General features: G+C 50.9%; 1 protein-coding gene and 1 long non-coding RNA gene across 2 annotated transcripts in view; one reads left to right on the top strand and one right to left on the bottom strand.

Moving 5' to 3' along the window:
• Positions 1–1,557: 1,557 nt before the first annotated feature.
• LOC141494409 (uncharacterized) lies at positions 1,558–5,729 on the bottom strand. The gene is made up of 3 exons (XR_012470432.1): positions 5,608–5,729; positions 3,014–3,135; positions 1,558–2,307 (listed from the first exon to the last, which is right to left on the bottom strand). It is a non-coding gene; the product is annotated as an uncharacterized LOC141494409 (long non-coding RNA).
• The window catches only part of JAZF1 (JAZF zinc finger 1), a 202,784-nt gene continuing 190,396 nt past the window's right edge, over positions 5,470–17,857 (top strand). Inside the window, exon 1 of the mRNA XM_074195555.1 lies at positions 5,470–5,684. Coding sequence (XP_074051656.1) covers positions 5,570–5,684 — 115 coding nt within the window. The 5' untranslated portion in view covers positions 5,470–5,569. The remainder of the gene's footprint in view (positions 5,685–17,857) is intronic.

Below are 17,857 nucleotides of genomic sequence, written 5' to 3'. Positions count from 1 at the left end.
GCTTTAGATTTCTTAATAGACTAGATTCTGACTTTGCCCAATATAGTCATTGACCCCCCTCCTCGAAACAAACATTTTCCATAACAGCACACAGCAAAGTGAAAACTTTTTAAAAGAAAAATTGTGTGTTCCCAGTGTTCCCAGTATATTTGGGGATGAGCCTCTTATTTGGGAGAGTCGAAAAGAAAGGAGAGGAAGGAAAAGAAGGAAAGATGGGAGGGAAGAAGAGTGGGGAGAAGAAGGGAGGAAAGGGGAGAGGGAGAGAGACAGAGAGAGAGAGAGAGAGAGAGAGAGAGAGAGAGAGAGAGAGAGAGAGAGAGAGAGAAGGAAGAGGAGGAAGAGATGGTCATAGGGAAATTGCTTCTGGGAATAGCCTCCCATGGACTTGGGGGGGGGATTATCTCTCTGAAGTCATTCTTTTCCAAATAAACTTTTTTTCTGTTTTATTATGAACTTACTAATCATCTAAAAATATATTAGGATACAAAGAATAACAAGAAACAGTATTATATGAGAAATTTTGAGGTTGCTACTATAGTTTTTAAAGAAATATGTATGTATACATATAGAGAGATTTTTTTTATATAGTTTCACAGTGTGGTAACAAAATTTCTATTCTGTACTTTGAAGCCATTCTTTACCTAATAGTTGCATAGTCTAAGAGAAAGATACCAATCTTCAATTGATTATAGAGATGGAATCATTTGAATTATAAATCTTTGATTCCATTTAAGGCACATTTATTTGAAAGATGATGATGATGATGATGATATTTGTCCTTCATTCTCAAGGATCATGACATCAGGGAGGTGATACCACACCAAGCATGTGATTTGAGTGAGGGGAGACTATGTTAAGTCACCAGCCTTGCTCTTCTGGAATCACCCAGATCCAGTGGCCAGATATGAATCAGTATGACTGGAGAAGACCCTGGATGGGAGGCCATCAGGGTTTTAAGTGCCTTGCCCATGGTCAAGTGTACGAGGCTGCTTTTGAACTCAGGTCCTCCTGACTCCAAGGCTGGTGCTCTATCCATAATGCCACCTAGTTGGTCTATTTGAAAGGTACTGTGCTAATTGAGGAGGGGAAGGCAGAGAAATAAGAACCTATAAAATGGTCTTTGCCCTCAAGAACTTTCTAATCCAATGAGACAGGTTTTATTTGTTTGTTTTGGGGGGTGGGTGGGCTGACCCTGGGATTAAATTGGTGTGGGGAACTCCCTTGACCAAAGTAGATTGGTACTTGCTCCTAATTTATCATGATATCAAGCTAAGAGAGTAACTTCATCAGTATGTGGCAAAGACTAGGCTTGAACAGTAGTATTTCTGACTCTGAAGTGGCCCTCTATTCCCTCCTTTTCCCCAGTGGTTTGAAAGAATATCCTACCCCTGCCTCAAAAATGAGAGCCCAGGCTTCTAGATTAGATCTATCAGAAATGGCGCTAGGCGTGGATGAGGCCTAAACACCTCTAGTTGTTCAGTTAGCTGATCATCAGTCAAACACTTTAGACTAAGCTGGAAAAACCCTTGACTGTTTATTCATAGAGAAGTTCTTGAAAGTCACAGGATATAATGGAGGAATGTTCCAGAGCCAGGGTACATTCCCCTTGATGAAGAAGCCTTGGTCATACCAGTTGGGTTTGGTATTAACCAATATGCCAGTTGAGAACCTGAGCATGTGATCATCTGAGAGATTAGTGATGGAAAACCCTGAGAAGGAATTCCTTAGAGGGGATGAGTAGATCCCCAACCTTGGCGGCAAAGTCTTCTTCCCCACTTTAGGTGAAGGAGGACTTTGTGAACTCTGAAGTTCAGAAGATCTGGACTTTTCTTTGGAGTGATAAAAGCCATGATGACAAGTGATAGGGTCTCCATTGGGAGTCAGGACAAACAGACATTGAGGAAAGATTGCTGTGAGGCTCTACAAAAAGAGGCCCAGACAAAAAGTTAGGAAGGAACTTCAAGGGCTACCCCATGAAAGGGGAAAAGTGCCTCTGATGACTGAGAGGTACCCCTTTGCCACCTGTGCTTTCTAGACTCCATGGATTCTGCATGTATGTGCTGGCGGAAGAGGTGGTGAAGACTTCTGGAGGCATGTTTTGTAGATGAGATAATACCACCTTGGTATTAACTAAAAGCTGAATGTGCCTGTCTGACCTTTGATATCAATCCAATGTGATCCACTGGGGCAGAGGAGAGGGTGGTTCTGAATTTAGAGCCACAAGTCCTGAGTTTGAATCTTCACTTTGATTTGCCTTTACAATTATGGGCAGATCACTTTAATCTCTTTGGGTCTCAGTTTCCTCACCTGTAAAAAAACAGAGGATGGGGTTGGGCAGATGACTTCATGTGGCCTTCCCAAGACTAGATCTACAGTCCTCTCAGTAGGTACTCTTGTATCTGCTCAGATAGGAGAGGCCAAGGAGGGTGATGGTAGCTGGACTGGCAGGAGAGGCCTGTTTTGGCCAAAAGTTCAGCCTTGGCATGGCCCTACTAGATTTGCATATGCTGAGCTGAAAGCATTCCCCAGCCTGGCCAGTTCAATGGACCCTCCCAGAGCCAAAATTCTAATTTCCCCATCCAGAATCCTGCTCCTTAGAAACCTTGCCTGGCTCTGGCTCCCTCTCTCCTCCAGTCCTGACTCCTGGCTCTTCATCAGGTCTGCCCCAGTCCCAACTCCCACCCCTCACTTGGCCATTTGGCATCTGCCTCCAGCTCCACCCAACAAAGGCATCTTCTCAGCCCCAATCACTTTGTGCATTATTATTAACACTTTAGAGAGGAAAGGGGATTCACTTAAATCCTCAGGCCCCTGGGCCAGCTCCCTCTGGATGGTTGGGGGAGGTGAGGGGAGAGGAAAACCCTGGGTGTCCTTAATCAACAATATTTACTGAGAGATTTGAGACATAGTTTGGCATCACTGGTAGGTTAGCCTTGGAGTCTCTGATCCATTCTAACTTCAGCTGGGGCAAGTCACTCTAAGACAGACTCAATAGAAATTTTAAGTAACTTACCTACCCCAGTTCAGGGTCCCCATGCAGGAAGTTCCCTATCCCAGATGAACTCACAGTCCAGGCCCAAATGGAAATTTCCTTAGAGATTAGGTACCCATGTAAAGCAAGCATCTCCTCTGTATCTGCATCTCAGGTTAAAAAGCAATTTAAAAGGAAAAAAAAAAAAAGATGGTTTTTCTTCCCTTCCTTCCAAGTGGGCACTTTTTTCTATTTTCATATAAACTTAGATAAATATAATTTATAAAGAAGAAAAAAGCAGATTGTATATGAAAGTGTAGGCTTCTGTTAACTTTTTAGAAGTATATATTAAAATGAACAAGGAAATACAAAATGGTCGTTTGTACCCCTTCTGAAATTTTAAGGTTCATCTTCAAACTGCTTGTATTTTATGAATAATAGTAAGTATTTCTAGTTTGTTTTAAGGTTGGCAAATCATTTTGTAATCCCATGTAGCCATGTGGTACCTCCCTCTCTCATTTCTGCCTTGGTTTCCCCAGGATTTAGCACTAGGACTTTAATAAATCCTAATCAATTGACCATAGTCTAGAAAGCTTCCCTTAGTTATTTAAGAGTGTACTGACAAGGTAAGACCCATAAGTTATACAGGTGTAAAAACGAAAATACGATTCTTGGAGGGGAAAACCAGAGAAAACAGTATTTGCTTCTCAGGAGAAAGAACATGGTGCTAGCTTCATTTGTCAAGGTGATGGCTGAAGTCCTCAGGCAGGGAACCCATCATCCCTGGTGAGGGGTCCTCAGGCAGGGAACCCATCATCCTGGCTGAGGGTCAGGCTTTGGGGCACTAGATCTGCTCCCCCTGATTATGAACATTGAATAAACCCTTCCCTGCCTTCTTGCTCCAGGCAGGGCTGCCCCAGAGGGAAAAGCAGATTAATAAATGGACCCAGAGAGATGGGAGCAGGAGAAGCATACATGGAAAGGGTGGTGGATGTGGGCTGATAGGTGCCAGTTTTATCCCTTTCTAGCTATGGTACCTCAAGAAAGACCTTTGACCTCTGTGACTCTCCCTGTTCCAATCTGTTGAATGGGGATAAGAAGGTTCGCAGTGTCACTTGTGTTTATACAGTGACTTCATGTTTCCAAGACACTTTCTCTATGATCAGGTTGTGAGGAGCACAGGAGATGATGGAGAGGATTTCACGGCCTTCCTCCCAGGTGATGATGATGGCATTTGTCATGTCATCGCCTCCTTGGTGTCACCGTCCTCTTCAGGCAAGCCTCATCATCAGCCACCTGGATACACTGTAAGCAAGCCAGGAGCTGCCAGTCCTGCAGAGTTCCCTGGTGACACTGGAGGCTTCCCTAGGATTCCTTGGCTAGTCAGTGGGGCGGGCAGGCCAGGGGCCCGGGGGTCTGCCTCCAAGGCTGGTCCTCGACTTTCTTCATGCCATGCACTGCTTTGGCAGGCCGGTGAAAACAAACGCACACATTTGTTTATTTTTATATATTGATATTTATTGAAACTAATCCATATGTCCAACTCTCTATACAGCAATTGCTATAGATGAAATGACACATGTAGACATGAATGTGGATCAAACTAGAGAAGCACCATAGCTCAGAGCGCATAGGCTGAAGCGACTTAAATAGCAAACTATATAGAGAAGCCAGTAGATGTGGAACCACATGTATGGAAAAGAAAAGAATGAACCGTACAGAGATAAAAATGAACACATCTCAACTCCAGAGAGAAACTACAGGCAACTGTATAGAAACTATGTGTCAGACCCTCCGGTGAAATGCAACGAAATCATACTGTCTCTGCTGCAAGGAATGCTTGGCACAGCGGATCCCGGGTAGAAAGGGCCACGGAGTCTCGCGTCTCCACCGAGGGGCTCCAGAGTGTCCAGGCCCCGGGGAGGGCTCCGGCACAGATGCAGGCGCAGCCGGGGCCGTGCCAGGGCCGGGCCGGGGCCGTGCCAGGGAGATGCTCCATTTCCCAGGCAGCTCCTGGCCACGCCCCTCGCAGGCTCTGCGCGGCTCAGCCCGGTAGATGGAGCCCCCTCCCCCCGGACTTTGGGGGGGGGGGGGCCCGGGGCTCCCCGGCTCCCTTTCGGCGGCCGGGCGCCGGGACAAGTCCCCCGACAGCCCACGAGTTCTCTCTGCCGGCGCCGCTGAATAAGGCGAGGACTTTGGGGGAGCCCGCGGGGGCCCCCCTCCCCTTCCTTCCACCCCGTGAGTCGGAGGCGTCCCGCGGGGCTCGGGCCGTCCGCAGGCAGCGCGCCAGCGCGGGGCGCGGCCCCCCGGCCCCCCGGGCCCCCGGGCCCCCGGGCCCCGGCCGGGGCCGGCCCGGGCCGCGCCAACAGGTGCCCGCGCGGCCGGGGCCCGGGCCAGGTGAGGGGCGGCGGCGCCGGGGCCGCGGGCTCGCGCCGCCTCCCGGCCCGGCCGTCCCCTCCCCCGGCCCGCCCTCCCCCTCCCCTCCCGGCTGCGCCCTCCTCCCTCCGCCCCCTCCCCGCTGCCTCCTCCCTCTCCGCCCGCTCTCGGCGTCGCCGGCACTGGCGGAGCTGACGCCAGGGGGGCTCCCGATGTAGCACCATGACCGGCATCGCGGCCGCCTCCTTCTTCTCCAATACCTGCCGCTTCGGGGGCTGCGGGCTGCACTTCCCGAGCCTGGCCGACCTCATCGAGCACATCGAGGACAACCACATCGGTACCGCGGCCCCGGCGCGGGGGGAGGGGCGGGAGGGCGCGGGCCGGGCCGGGCCGCCGCGGGGCTGCGCCGGGCCGGGGCCGGGGCCGGGGCCGGGGCCGGGGCCGGGGCCGCCGCGCCCCGCCCGGGCCCGGCCCGGCCCGGCCCGAGCTGTCAGGGCCGCCGCCGCCGCCGCCGCGGGGCAGGAGGGAGGGAGGGCGGGGCGGGGGCGGCGGCCATTCCGCTTCCTCCTCCTCCTCCTCCTCCTCCTCCTCCTCCCCCCCCGCACCCCACCCCCACCGCTGCGTCCTGTCAGCGCCCGTTGCTAGGCGTGGCGGGGGGACGGGGGGGGGGGGGGAGGAGGAGGAGGGGGAGGAAGGACGGGGCGGGCGGGCGCCACGCGTGCCCCGGCCCCCGCGCCCGCACGCCCGCCGGCGGGGAGCTGGCAGGCACGCGTGCCCGCGGCCGGGGGGAGGGGGCCCGGGCGGGGGCGCGGCCCGTGGCCTGCCCGGGAGACTAGGCCGGCCGCCTGCGTGGAGCGGGGCGCGGGGGCCGCCGCCCCTCCCCCGGCCGCCGCCGCCAAAGTCACGGCCGCCCCTCCCCCCATCCCGCCGCCAAAGTCACGGCCAACTCTCCGGCCCCCTCCCCCGGGCCGGCCGGGCCCGAGTCGGCGCCCCGGGGCCGTCACCTGCCGCAGGTGTGCGGGGGCCCGGCACAGGTGTGCCTGCGGGGCGGGGGGGGGGGGTGCGCGCACGTGGGGGAGAGCCGGGACCCCGCGGGGCCCAGGCCCGACACGTGCCGGGCTCCGGGGCCCGGGGGGGGGGGGGGGCCGGGGCTGCGCCGCTAGAACGACCCGCTGGGGGCGTGGGGAGGGGGGGACAGAGGGGGGATCGGCCTTGCGGCCCCACCCCCTCCCTGCGGGCCGGCCCGGCCCGGGCCCTCCCTCCCCCGGGCCTTGCCCACCTCCTCCCCATCCGGAGCAGCCAGCCTTTCCTCAGACTGACCCTTGACCTCTCAGTGCCCCAGCTGGCAGGGAGACCCCGGCTGAAAGCCGGCCTGGGACACTGACCAGGTTGGTGACCTTGGGCAAATCCCTTAACCTCTAAGCGCTCCTGACCTCGCTGGAAGGCCCGGGCCCCCGGCCCTGTTGGGAGGTGGCTCAGAATCCTGCCTCTGGCCTCCTCGGCTAGCCCCAGGGCCCTGGAAATCTCCTGGTACTTCTTCAGTGTCGTCATCTCTGAAATGGAGGGTTTGAAGGGGGGACCGCCCCAGGGTCCCAGTTCCGCATGGGGCGCTCCGCTGCACAGTTTCCATACTAGAAGTTCCCCATCCTGGTGAAATCGGGGCCTGGGCTCCTCCCCAAAGGGCATTAATTGTCCATCGTGGTGAAACCTTTGCCAACAATATTATAATCCCCCACCCCAATTAAGGCAGCATGGCCACCAGGATGAGAACTATAGCACTTAGGCCAAATTAAAGGCCAGGCCTCCTGGTACAAACACCAGGTCACTGTAGCGAATGACTTGTTTTTTTAATAGCATTTTCCTTTCTGAGTATCCATCTGCTGGGTACTGGGCAGCAGTGCACACCCATAGGCCTCCACCTCTCCCATCAGAGAATAGAGTGCACAACCTTGCTCCCTTGCCAGTTCCAAACTGGTGGGTTTCGTTACCCACATCCTCAGATAACTCTGTGACCCTTCCGTGGTCTCCCTGTGGTTATCTGCCTTCATCTCCCTGGCTGCCTCGCATGGAGCCACGATACTTTGTTATAGTCCCAGACCACAGTTTGTTTAGCCTTTCTCCAATCAATGAACATCTCCTCGATTTCCAGTTCTGGGTCTCTCGGCCTGCTCCATGGGAGGAAAAAGTCTTTCTGTCTTTGACTTCCTCAAGTTTATGTTTCCAGGATTGTGCAATCTGGGCCAAAGAGTATGGACACCTGAGTTGCTAGGTTTTTTAAAAAACGTTTGTTTTTATCATTAGATTTTTCACGGTCACGTGTAAAAACATTGAACCTTCATTGAAAACCCTTTTGGAGCTCCAAATTCTCTGCTTCCCTCCCCTCCCCCAAGCCTTGAGAAGGCAAGCAATATGATAATCGATTATACACGTGAAGTCATGCAAAACATATTTCCATTTTAGCCAAGTTGCAAAAGAAAACACACCAAAAACCCCCAAGAAAAAGAAAGTTAAAAAGGATGTTTCAATCAGCTGGAGTTACTATTCTTGGGAACTGCTATTCGCTGAGAATACTGTTCCCATTAGCATGAATTACTTTCCAGATTAGATCCATTCACAACTGTGTTCAGTCACAAGCATTTATTTACGTGCTTCCTGGAGACAGCGAGGTGATGGAGTGGATAGAGAGAAGGATCTGGACTCAGAAGATCTGAGTTCAAATCCAGTCTCAAACAATTCCTAGCTGGATGACCCTGGACAAGTCACTTCATCCTGTTTGCCTCCGTTTCCTCATCTGTCCAATGAGTTGGAGAAGGAAATGGCAGGATCTCTGCTAAGGAAACCCCCACCCAGTTATTTCAGTGAAACAGAGTATCAAACATGACTGGACCATGTATGTTCCAGACACCAGGGTTACAAAAAAGCGGTCGAGGAGCTGACATTATAATGAGGGAGGCTATGCAAATAACGATGTCCATATAAGATATGTGTGTATGGTACATGGAAGGTCATTTCAGAGAGAAGGTCCTAACTGGGCCAGGGGTTGGGGGGGAGGCCTTTTGAAGAAAGGGGGACTTGAGCTGAGTCTTGAAAGGAGGCCAGAGCAGCAGGGTGATGGAAGTAAATTATTCAGGAAGAAAATCATTCAGGAAGAAATGAGCATGGCATGGGTGTCAGCCAAGGCAATGGTATAGGGTCTGGAGATTTGGGGTCATGTGCAGAGCTGCCAAGCAGGACTGAGGAGAGGTGTCATAGAGTAAACTCACAGAGGGGAATCAAGTATCTGAAGACTGGAAAGGTGGGAAGGGGTTTTAATAGCCACAACAGACAACTCCTGATATGATCTTAGAAGTAATAGGGAGCAACTAGGGTTTAATGAGTGGGGTCAGTCATGTGGTTGCAGTCCATTAGGAAATCGCCTTGAAGTGGGAGACTGGAAAGAGGTAACCCCCACCCAGTTATTTCAGTGATCCAGGTAAGGTGCTGGGGACCTGGTGGTATCCAGGCAGAGAAGGGGGCCTATCTGAGAGAGGTCACAAAGGTAGAGATGGTAAGAGTTGACCTCCAATTGGATCTCTGCAGTTGTGAGCCTGGGTAACCGAAGGATGGAGGTGACCTGAACAACAAGGGGCACATTGGGAAGAGGGAAAGGTTTGACTCTGATGGGCTGAATTGGGTCTGTCTGCCTGGAAGTGTTGGGGGTCACAGAGGTTGAGAAGTGGGCTGAGAAATGACTGTTTCATTTGTTCATTAGTCACCCTGGCAAGGGCAGGTTCAGCTGAACATGGAGCTGGAAGGCAGATTGTGGCCTGTATAGAAATTAGGGAGAAGAGGGGAGAAGAGTGGTCAGAACAAGCCAGGGGTTATTTAAGGACATGTGAGACTGGGGCATCAGGGAAGCTTCCAATACATGGGAAAAGATGGAAGAGGAGAGATCGTAAGGATCAAAGAGGGGGCAACCTTTGTGCCCCTCTCCATCAGAGACTGAAATGAAGCAGGAAATGTGGGGGAGACACTGGCATGATGGGAATGAGGAGAGGAAAACCTTGAACCTCCTTCATTGCCTCTGTTTTCAGTGAAGGATGAGGGCAGGGGTGGGGGACGACAGGTGTGTATTAATGAGTCCATCTTTCCTCAGCCTCTCTGAATTAATTATTTCCATCTTTTGTCATCCATGCCACATTTTCTGAGTATGTGGTAAAACTTCAAGAGTCATTTTGATTTGCATTTCTCTTAAGATTACTGATTTGGAGCAATATTCCATCTCGTAGGTGATATTTGGCCCTTCTTTTGAAAAATGTTTATATCTTTTGAACACTGGATATATTAAGTCTTATGATTTTATATCATAGATATTCCCTAATGTAGCTCTCCCTTTACCCTTCTTCCTCCCAAAGTTTATTCTTATAACAAACGAAGACTGAAAAAGGGGTAAAAAACCTGTTCAATAACACTAACGAACATATGGAAAAAGTTTGACTTTGTATATAGTATTCCAGAGCCATAGTCTCCCCCCCCCCCCCCGTCTCCTGCAAAGAGGGGGAAGGCGCCTTCTCATATAATTATTTTTAATAGCTTCAAGTAAAAGTATTCCAAAGGATAATTAGGTTTCATGATGAGGCTGGGTTAAAATCCTGCTAAAATTCAAATGACTTGTATGACTCTGAACTTTAGTTTCTTTATCAGTAAAAGGAGGGTGTTAGACATGATGACCTATAGGTCCTTTCATGTTCTAATAATAGGAACTAGCTTTACTTTTTTCCTTTCTTTTTTAAATTGCTTTGAAGTGTGCAAAATTCTTTTTATAAATATTTCAGTTACGGAAATGTTTGTTTTGTTCCTTAAAAAACAAACATTTTTTAAAAAGAAAAAATAAATATTATTTCATTTTATGGGAAGGTAGGTTCTATCTCCATTTTACAGAAATGAAGGCAGACAGAATTGAAGTGACTTGCCCAGAGACACATAGCTAGTGAGTGTCTGCAGATTTGAACCCAGTTCTTCCTGACTCCAGGTCCAGTATTGTAGCCACTTGACTCTCCCTAAGAGCTCTTAACAGACCGGTTCATCCATGAGCTGCCATTCTCCCTCCTTTCCCTGGTCCATTGTTAGTAGAAAGGTGGCTGTAGGATTCTGGACTCTTGGGCCCATGATATCTTTCCAGGGGTCACTGAGGGTGAATACCGTTATTTGGAAATGGTGCGTCCTGCCATCTTGGTATGATTAGAGAGAGAATACCCCTCCCCACCCCCATCCCCTTTACAGAAGAAAAGTGACTTGGGGGGATGCCTTGGTGTTGGTTTGTCAACCTATTTTACCTGGTCATTAAACTAAGCATATTGTGTTTGGGCAAAGAATCAGAGTGAGAGTTTCCTTGTGAGGTCACAGATAGAAGGCTGCGTCCTTTACGGATGATAAAGCTGAAGTTGAGGTTCAGATCTACAAGATGGAAGCCATGAAACCCAGCTTCCTTATTTTACAGATGAGGAAACTGAGGCAGGTTGGGTGACTTGTCCCAGCAAGGAGAGGTCCTGGCTGGGGTTCCAGGTCAGATTCTCTGGCTTCACCCCAGGGTGCTGACACTGAAGGTACCCCCACACCGTCTTCAGGGGAACCCTTTGACTGGTATATACTCTAGGGTATTCCCATGTCTTGACCAGGCCTTGGCCAGGCCTTGGTAATACTGATTGGAGGGGTAGGAGGTAAGCTAAGGCTCTCTTCCCCTTTTCTTCCTTTCTTCTCCCTGACCCCCAGCCCCCCAGGAAAGTCCTCTCCTTTGGAGGCGATAGTGTATTGGTGTGGTTGCCTGCTATTTTGAGCTGCTAACAAACTCTTAATTCTAATTTAGATTTATTCAGATGTGTCAGAGGTGCTTTTCACCACCCAGAGGACTTTTTCTATAACCAAGATATGAAAAAAAAAAACCAAACCCAGCTGTTGATGAGTCACAAGAGCAAAAAAAAAGTTTGCAAAAATTGTCTCTGTTTGCTTCCCTACCTAAGTGTAGTTTATTTGGTGAGTTGAGGCTTTAATAAATTTACACAATGAACGGAGTTGGTGCCGAGGGCCCCCTCTAGTTAGTCAGTCTCACTCCCAAGGAGTCAGAGAATTTCGAGAAGTTCAGATTGTCCCCCAGATTTAAGGTTAGCTCAGAGTTGGATGTATGTCAGTCGCCTCAGATTTGATGCAAAAAGTCAGACTGGCCTGTATTCTATCAGAGAATATTTAGGATCCAGGCTGGTTTCCACTGGAGAGGTGATTTCCAACAGCTCCTTCTTATGCCCCTGGGGTGGCATAAGCCCCCCACTCACTTGGAAGGCTGCTCTGTGGGCAGAGGGGCACAAAAGCTTGGCCCTGAATGGCAAGAACCCCCCCCCCCCAGGGCTGGAGGGTGAGACAGACTGGGGGAAGCCCCCATGGATGGCCTGGACCTTCCTACTTCCCGTCTCAATCACAGAATGGAGGCTCCATTTCTATTTATACTGTGCAGATCACTGCAGATCGAATTTAGGGGTGGAAAGGACCCTGGAGGAAGAAACAGGTCGAGAGGCCCTGCCCACTGTGTGCCAGGCCGACCGTTGGTTGATGACTATAGCAATCGGACACATTTCTAAATATAACTTTCAGATTTGTAAAATGCTTTAGCCCCCCTCTCTGGGCAGTAGATGCTGCTTTTATTCCCAATTTAAGATGAGGGAACTAAGTCCAAGAGCAGTTAGGGAACTTGCCTAGGGTACAGGATTCCAGTCCTGGCCCTGCCCCTCACTCCCTGCTCTTTGGCCTTGGTCTCTTCCTCTCTCATGCCCTCCCGCTTCCACTTTTAAGGCTCAAAGATGGTGATGACAGCCTCCTGCTCTGGACTGGGGGGGGGGGGGGTTCAGCCAGGCCGTGGACCAAGTGCCTTCTCCTGATGATGGGGAGGATCCAGGATTCAGAGTCTTAGGTGGCTTGTGGGAGGCAGGATGAGCAGTGGTCAGAGCCCTGGGCCCTTCTCTTCCTTCCCAGATGGGCTTGCTGACTATTCTTTCTTTCTCAGAGGGCCCAGGTCAGGACTGGTCATGGCATCTTCCTGAGGGCAGTAGGAGATAGAACTCCAGTCTGAGGGATAGGAAGACCTGGATTCAGATTCCACCTCTGTGACGTGGAGCTAGTCCCCTCCTCAGTCTCCTCAGCTGCAGAGTGAAGCAGTTGAACCAGAACTTGCCTTTCATTAATATTATAATTAATATTATTGCATGCTACATTATAATATCATAGAATACAATTAAGATATCATTCTGTAAAATAATTAAAATATCATGGCAATGGCTAGCATTTCTATAGTCCTTTACTGTGAGCCCCATTCATGGATGAGGAAATTGAGGTTAATTAAAACCTAGCTAGCAAATATATCTTAGGTAGGATTTGAACCTGTGTCTTCCCGAATCCAGGCCCAGCTATTTGTATTGCCATATAATTGTTCTCCTTGGTCATCCTATGTATTTCCCAGCCTCATCATTCTGAGAAACAATCTGGAACACCACAAAGGTTAACTCCTAGCTAATTGTGTCTGGGTCTGTGGGGAGGGGGCTCTGGGCTCCCTCTTTTCTCTGGACATCAACCTTCTCATCTGTGAAATGGGGCTACTCCTCCCTCTAGCCCCTTCCTTAGGAAGTTGTTGTGAGTTCCCGGCTCCCCTTTACTTCCCGCCTGCCCCAGGAGGTGGTGGTCATCATTCTTTGACGCTGGCGGGCTTGTTGAGCCTTGACTGTTGGCTGGGCCGAGCTTGGGTCATTTGCTTTCTAGCAGAATTATTCATGAACTCTCCCAATCTGGAGCCAGGCCTCAGGGGGACTTAGTCCTGCTGGACCCAGACATGAAAAACTTGGGTCCCTTTTGTGTCCTCCTCTAGGGGACAATTTTAGCATGTGAGAATCAAAATCTGGTCTTGGTGGTTGTGTACCCTGCTCTCTGAGGGCCCCCTTGACCTGAGGAGGTCCCTGCTGGAATAAGGAGGGGCTGGGCCCCAGGGGTCTGCCTCCTATTCTTTGAGGGGTGTCTAGAATATCGGACTTTTCTCCTGTACTATAGTTGAAGTCTTTGCCCCAATAGTGCTTGGTATCATTAATGACAGAAACTCTGAAGGGGTGACTTTCCTTTGGGTGGGGGGAGTTCTGTATATCTTGAGTCTCCCAGCACCTCTGATTTAGAGTTGGAAGGGAACTGGGAGGACCCCAGCCCTAATCCCCACTTTTATAGAGGCCCAGTGACTAAAGGACCTTGCCTGGGATGGGGGGACGCCTGCCCTTGAGGAGGGAAGGTCTGTGTTGGCCTGCTCTGGGACCCCGGGCGAACCTTGCAGATGGAACCATCTGTAACTGGGAAGAATCAAAGCAGGGACTTGACCAAAGAGAATGTGCACAAAAGGTGTGAACTGTTAAGTAGCAGACCTGGCAGCCACACCTGGTCACCCTCCCTCCTAGGCCTCTGCTCTTGATTTTATTTTATTGATTATTTGTTTTATTGATTCTGAAGTGATGAGCTAAATAAAATGGGCATGTTCACATCCATAGTCTGAAAGAAAGAGAGGACTGAGCATGGACTGCAGAGTTCTATTATCTATGCTTTGGGGGTTTTTATTTTTCAAAAAATACATATTTCTTTTTCATTATGATAAATTCAGCATTCAGAGTTGTCCAACTTCTGTGATTTTTTTCCTGGCCTTTCTTTCTTCCCTCCCTTTCATCTCTTCCCCCTTCCCCTTACATTTCCCCTTCCCCCTCTTCCTTACTCTTTCCTTCTCTTCTCCTTCCTCTTCCCCTTCCCCAACTATCCTCTATATACTCCCTCTCCCTGGATCTTGCCTACCTCGCCATCTTGGCCCGCCCAAAACCAAACCAAACCCCTTTCACCAGTAGCTGTAGCCGACAAGTCATGTTGACCAAGCCCAGGAGTGGGGGCCTATTTCTGCCTCTTGGTCCACTACCTGTTCCATCAGAATGAGGGGGACGTTCTCCCCAAGCTTCAGAGATAGGACTCTGTCTCTGCACTGAGGAATTCTTAGGGCATCCAAGCTCTGGTCTTGACGATGTCGCTTGTCTAGAATACTGTCACCGCTCACTTCCAGAATCTGGGGAGCAGTCCCCATGGCCACTTGCGTGGCTGAATGATGGGCCTTTCCCTTCGTCTGCCTTGCTCATGATGTGCTCCTCATCCACTGTGTGATGGGCACATCCTTACCCTCTTTCCAGCAGGGACTCCGCTGAGGGTTTCTTTGTCAGACAACCTGAGCCACAGCCCATCCACTGCTTTGCACGGCGTCCTCACCCCGGTACCAGCCTCGCCTCTGAGGAGGTCTGAAGCCTCCCAGACCGGATTCCTCATCTCTTCAGGCCAGAGACTCAATCAGCAGCAGGGACTCCAAGAGGGAGGGTTGCTAATTAAAGAGGATAAAATTTCCCCAAATTAGGAAAGAAATGGTCATGCTATCATCAGCTTTGCATTTGTTTATTCTTAGGATTGGAAAGGCCATCAAAAATCCTTTAGTTTGGCTGTTCTCTCTCTCTCTCTCTCTCTCTCTCTCTCTTCTCTCTCTCTTCCCTCTTTTCTTAAAATTTTATTAAATATTAACCAATTTCATTAAAAACTTCTAACATTTTGAATGTTAAACCTGGTTGGCCAGGCCGCTTCCCATACACATTTGTGCTTTATCTTTGTACACTTATTGATTGGTTGGTTAGCTGCCCTGACGTCACCTGGTGGCATGGCTGGTATTAGTGATATGGGTGGTACAGGTGGTATGGCTGATACAGGTAGTAGAGATGGCACAGCTAGAAGGGGTGCCCAGAATGGCTTGATGCCTTGGCTCTTCCATGGTCACACTCTGCGGACCTTGGGCCTGGGGTGGCTGGCCCTCAAGTTCAGGTCACAGGACAGGCTGTGGCTGAGGGCCGGAGGAGGCAGAACCAGTTGGTGATGAGGGCTGGGTCAGACCTGGAGAAGTCAGGTTTCAGACTCCAGCCAAGGCTCTCTGCAGGGGCTAACTGAGCCAGGGTGAGTTAAGTAAGAAAGTTTGTGGCATTGTGGCTGTGAAACAGCGCTCCTTCAGCGAGCAATTAGTAATCACCGACTGCACCGAGGCAGAGACTTGGTATGAAAATGTACTTGCTCTCAGGTTAGCAGGCATTTATATAGCACTTACTGTTTGCTGAGCAGGAGGATGAAGCCCTGATCTAGGTGGTAGCCCTGGGGGGTCTTTGCCTTTCTCCCCACTTTACAGATGAGACAGGGATGTGTCCCTGGGGATGCCCCAGGCCTCTAGGACTCAGCCTGGAGCCAGAACCTCTGTCCTGTGGGTCAGTGACGCTGGCTGAATGGATCATCCTTCTGACCCCCCGCAGGAGGTCCAGCCTAGCCGCCACCCAAGACCCCGGCCTTCCTGCTGTTTGCACTGGGGTGGGGGGGGCAGACCCTCAAGGAAGCAGGTGAGGAGGGGACGATGGCTCAATTCTGAAGAAAGCCCCCACTTCTTCTCTACTGCCACTGGACCCCCGGGGCTACAACCAGCTGCTGGGGGACAGCTCCCTTCCCTTGGGGCTCCACAGCAGACCCAAGCCTCCCAGAATGCCCTCCCAGCTCACAGGGAGCACCCAGAAACCAATATCCAGAAACCTCAAATAACTGGAATTTTTTTCCTATGCTCTACTGAAAGATTATATCAACAGTCACTCTGGGATTGATGGGTGGTTTGTTTTTATGATAAATTGTTATGGGCAGTGCTTTTCCTGCGTATCCCTCCCTTCTCCCCTCCCCTCAGCATGACTAACGGTGGAATTATGTTTAAAAATTAGATTCCGTGGCCTCGGGGTCTACATGCACACATAGGGATAGCTACATATAGGTGTGTGCGATACATGTGTGAACAGGGGACGACAAGGCTTGTGTTCATGTGTGACATGGTGGGTGTCATGCATGCGTGCACACATAGTACACACCTAGCTTGCAAGTCATTACATGCATGTGTGTGTTGAGGTCTTCAGTCGTGGCTATCTCTTTGTGACTCGTTTGGAGTTTTCTTGGCAACGGCCCTGGAGGGGTTAGTTTGCCGTGTCCTGCTCCTGCTCAGGAACTGAGGCAGACAGGGAGCAGTGACTGGTCCAGGGTCACACAACTAGTCTGACGCCAGGCTTGAACTCATGAAGAGGAGTCTTCCTGACCCAGGCCGCGCCCTGACCACTATGCCTCCCAGGCACCTGCGTGTGTGCGCACACACATAAATTCTTTTATGAGACATATGTACATGTGTGGGGAGGGGTGGGGGCGGTCCTTTGCTGTTGGAATCTTGAATTAAAGGGCCTGGGCGCCGATCTTCCCACTGACTCTGTGAGAGTACCAGGTTCATTTTCTGAACATGAGGCAAGATTTGAACTCAGATTTTCCTGCTTCCAAGCCCCAGAGTTTCCATCAATAATGAGGCCTGGTGGCCTAATCAATCAATTGGTAGATCAATAATCATATGCTACTTGATTGTTCCCTGCCAGGCACTGTATGGGGAGGGGACAAAGGCAAAGCACTGGCAGGCAGCCCCTGCCCTTGAGGAGATTCCACTTTAAATGGGGGGGGGGCTGCAGGTCCATGGATTTTCAGTTGATACAAAATATACAATTTTTTAAATTTTGTTTTGTTTTGTTCTGTTTTGTTTTTTTGCAAGGCAGTGGGGTTAAGGTACTTGCCCAAGGTCCCACAGCTAGGTCATTGTCTGATTCTGGATTTGAACTCAGGTCCTCCTGGCTCCAGGGCCGATGCTCTATCCACTGTGTAGTTGCCCCCAAAATACACATTTTGTAATGTTTCCTCACCAGGACAGAAGGGCCCTCGGAGGCCAGTGTGTTGAATACCCCCATTTTACAGATAGGGACCTGTGGCTGGAGGGCGGATGTGCACAAGGAGGTACCAGAGACAGCTGGCCCTTGGGAGAGAAGGGGCCCCCCGGGCTGGATGTCCCGGCCGGCTGAGGCCAGAGCCCTGGGCCGTGATCAGGACGGGGTGTCAGTGTCTGCTTTCCCTGGGGCCATGTTGGATCCAGGTGGAAGGGGGCACAGAGAAGGGCAAGGACTCCTCCCACAGTGCACCCCACCAGGCTGGCCCTCCGGACCTGCCAGGGGCCTTCAGGGGACGGCAGGTTCCAGACTCAGGACCCGGCAGCAGATAAGTCACTGCTGGAGCGACCCCTGTTTGATCTTTCTAGGCTTTAGCATCCTCTGCTTTAAAATGAGGAGTCGGACTGTACCCCCCAGCTCTGGGCCCTTCCAAGCCGCGGGCCTGGGCAGGATTGCTGGCCCTGCTCTGCACGTGGGCTGGGCTGCTCCCCCCAGTGGTCACTCTGGCCTCTAGCTGAGAAAGCTGGCAGCAGGCCCTGGGGCCGGCCAGGGCCTTTCCAGAAGTATTTGTATTTTAGTGGTGGGCCTGAAGACCCTTCTGCCCACACAGGCAAATATTGATCTTGAGGAGCCCCATTTCTAGAGCCCCAAGAAA

The sequence above is a fragment of the Macrotis lagotis genome, chromosome 7 (assembly GCF_037893015.1).
Source record: "Macrotis lagotis isolate mMagLag1 chromosome 7, bilby.v1.9.chrom.fasta, whole genome shotgun sequence".
Taxonomy (NCBI): domain Eukaryota; kingdom Metazoa; phylum Chordata; class Mammalia; order Peramelemorphia; family Peramelidae; genus Macrotis; species Macrotis lagotis.
This window is presented reverse-complemented; position numbering and strand designations above follow the sequence as displayed.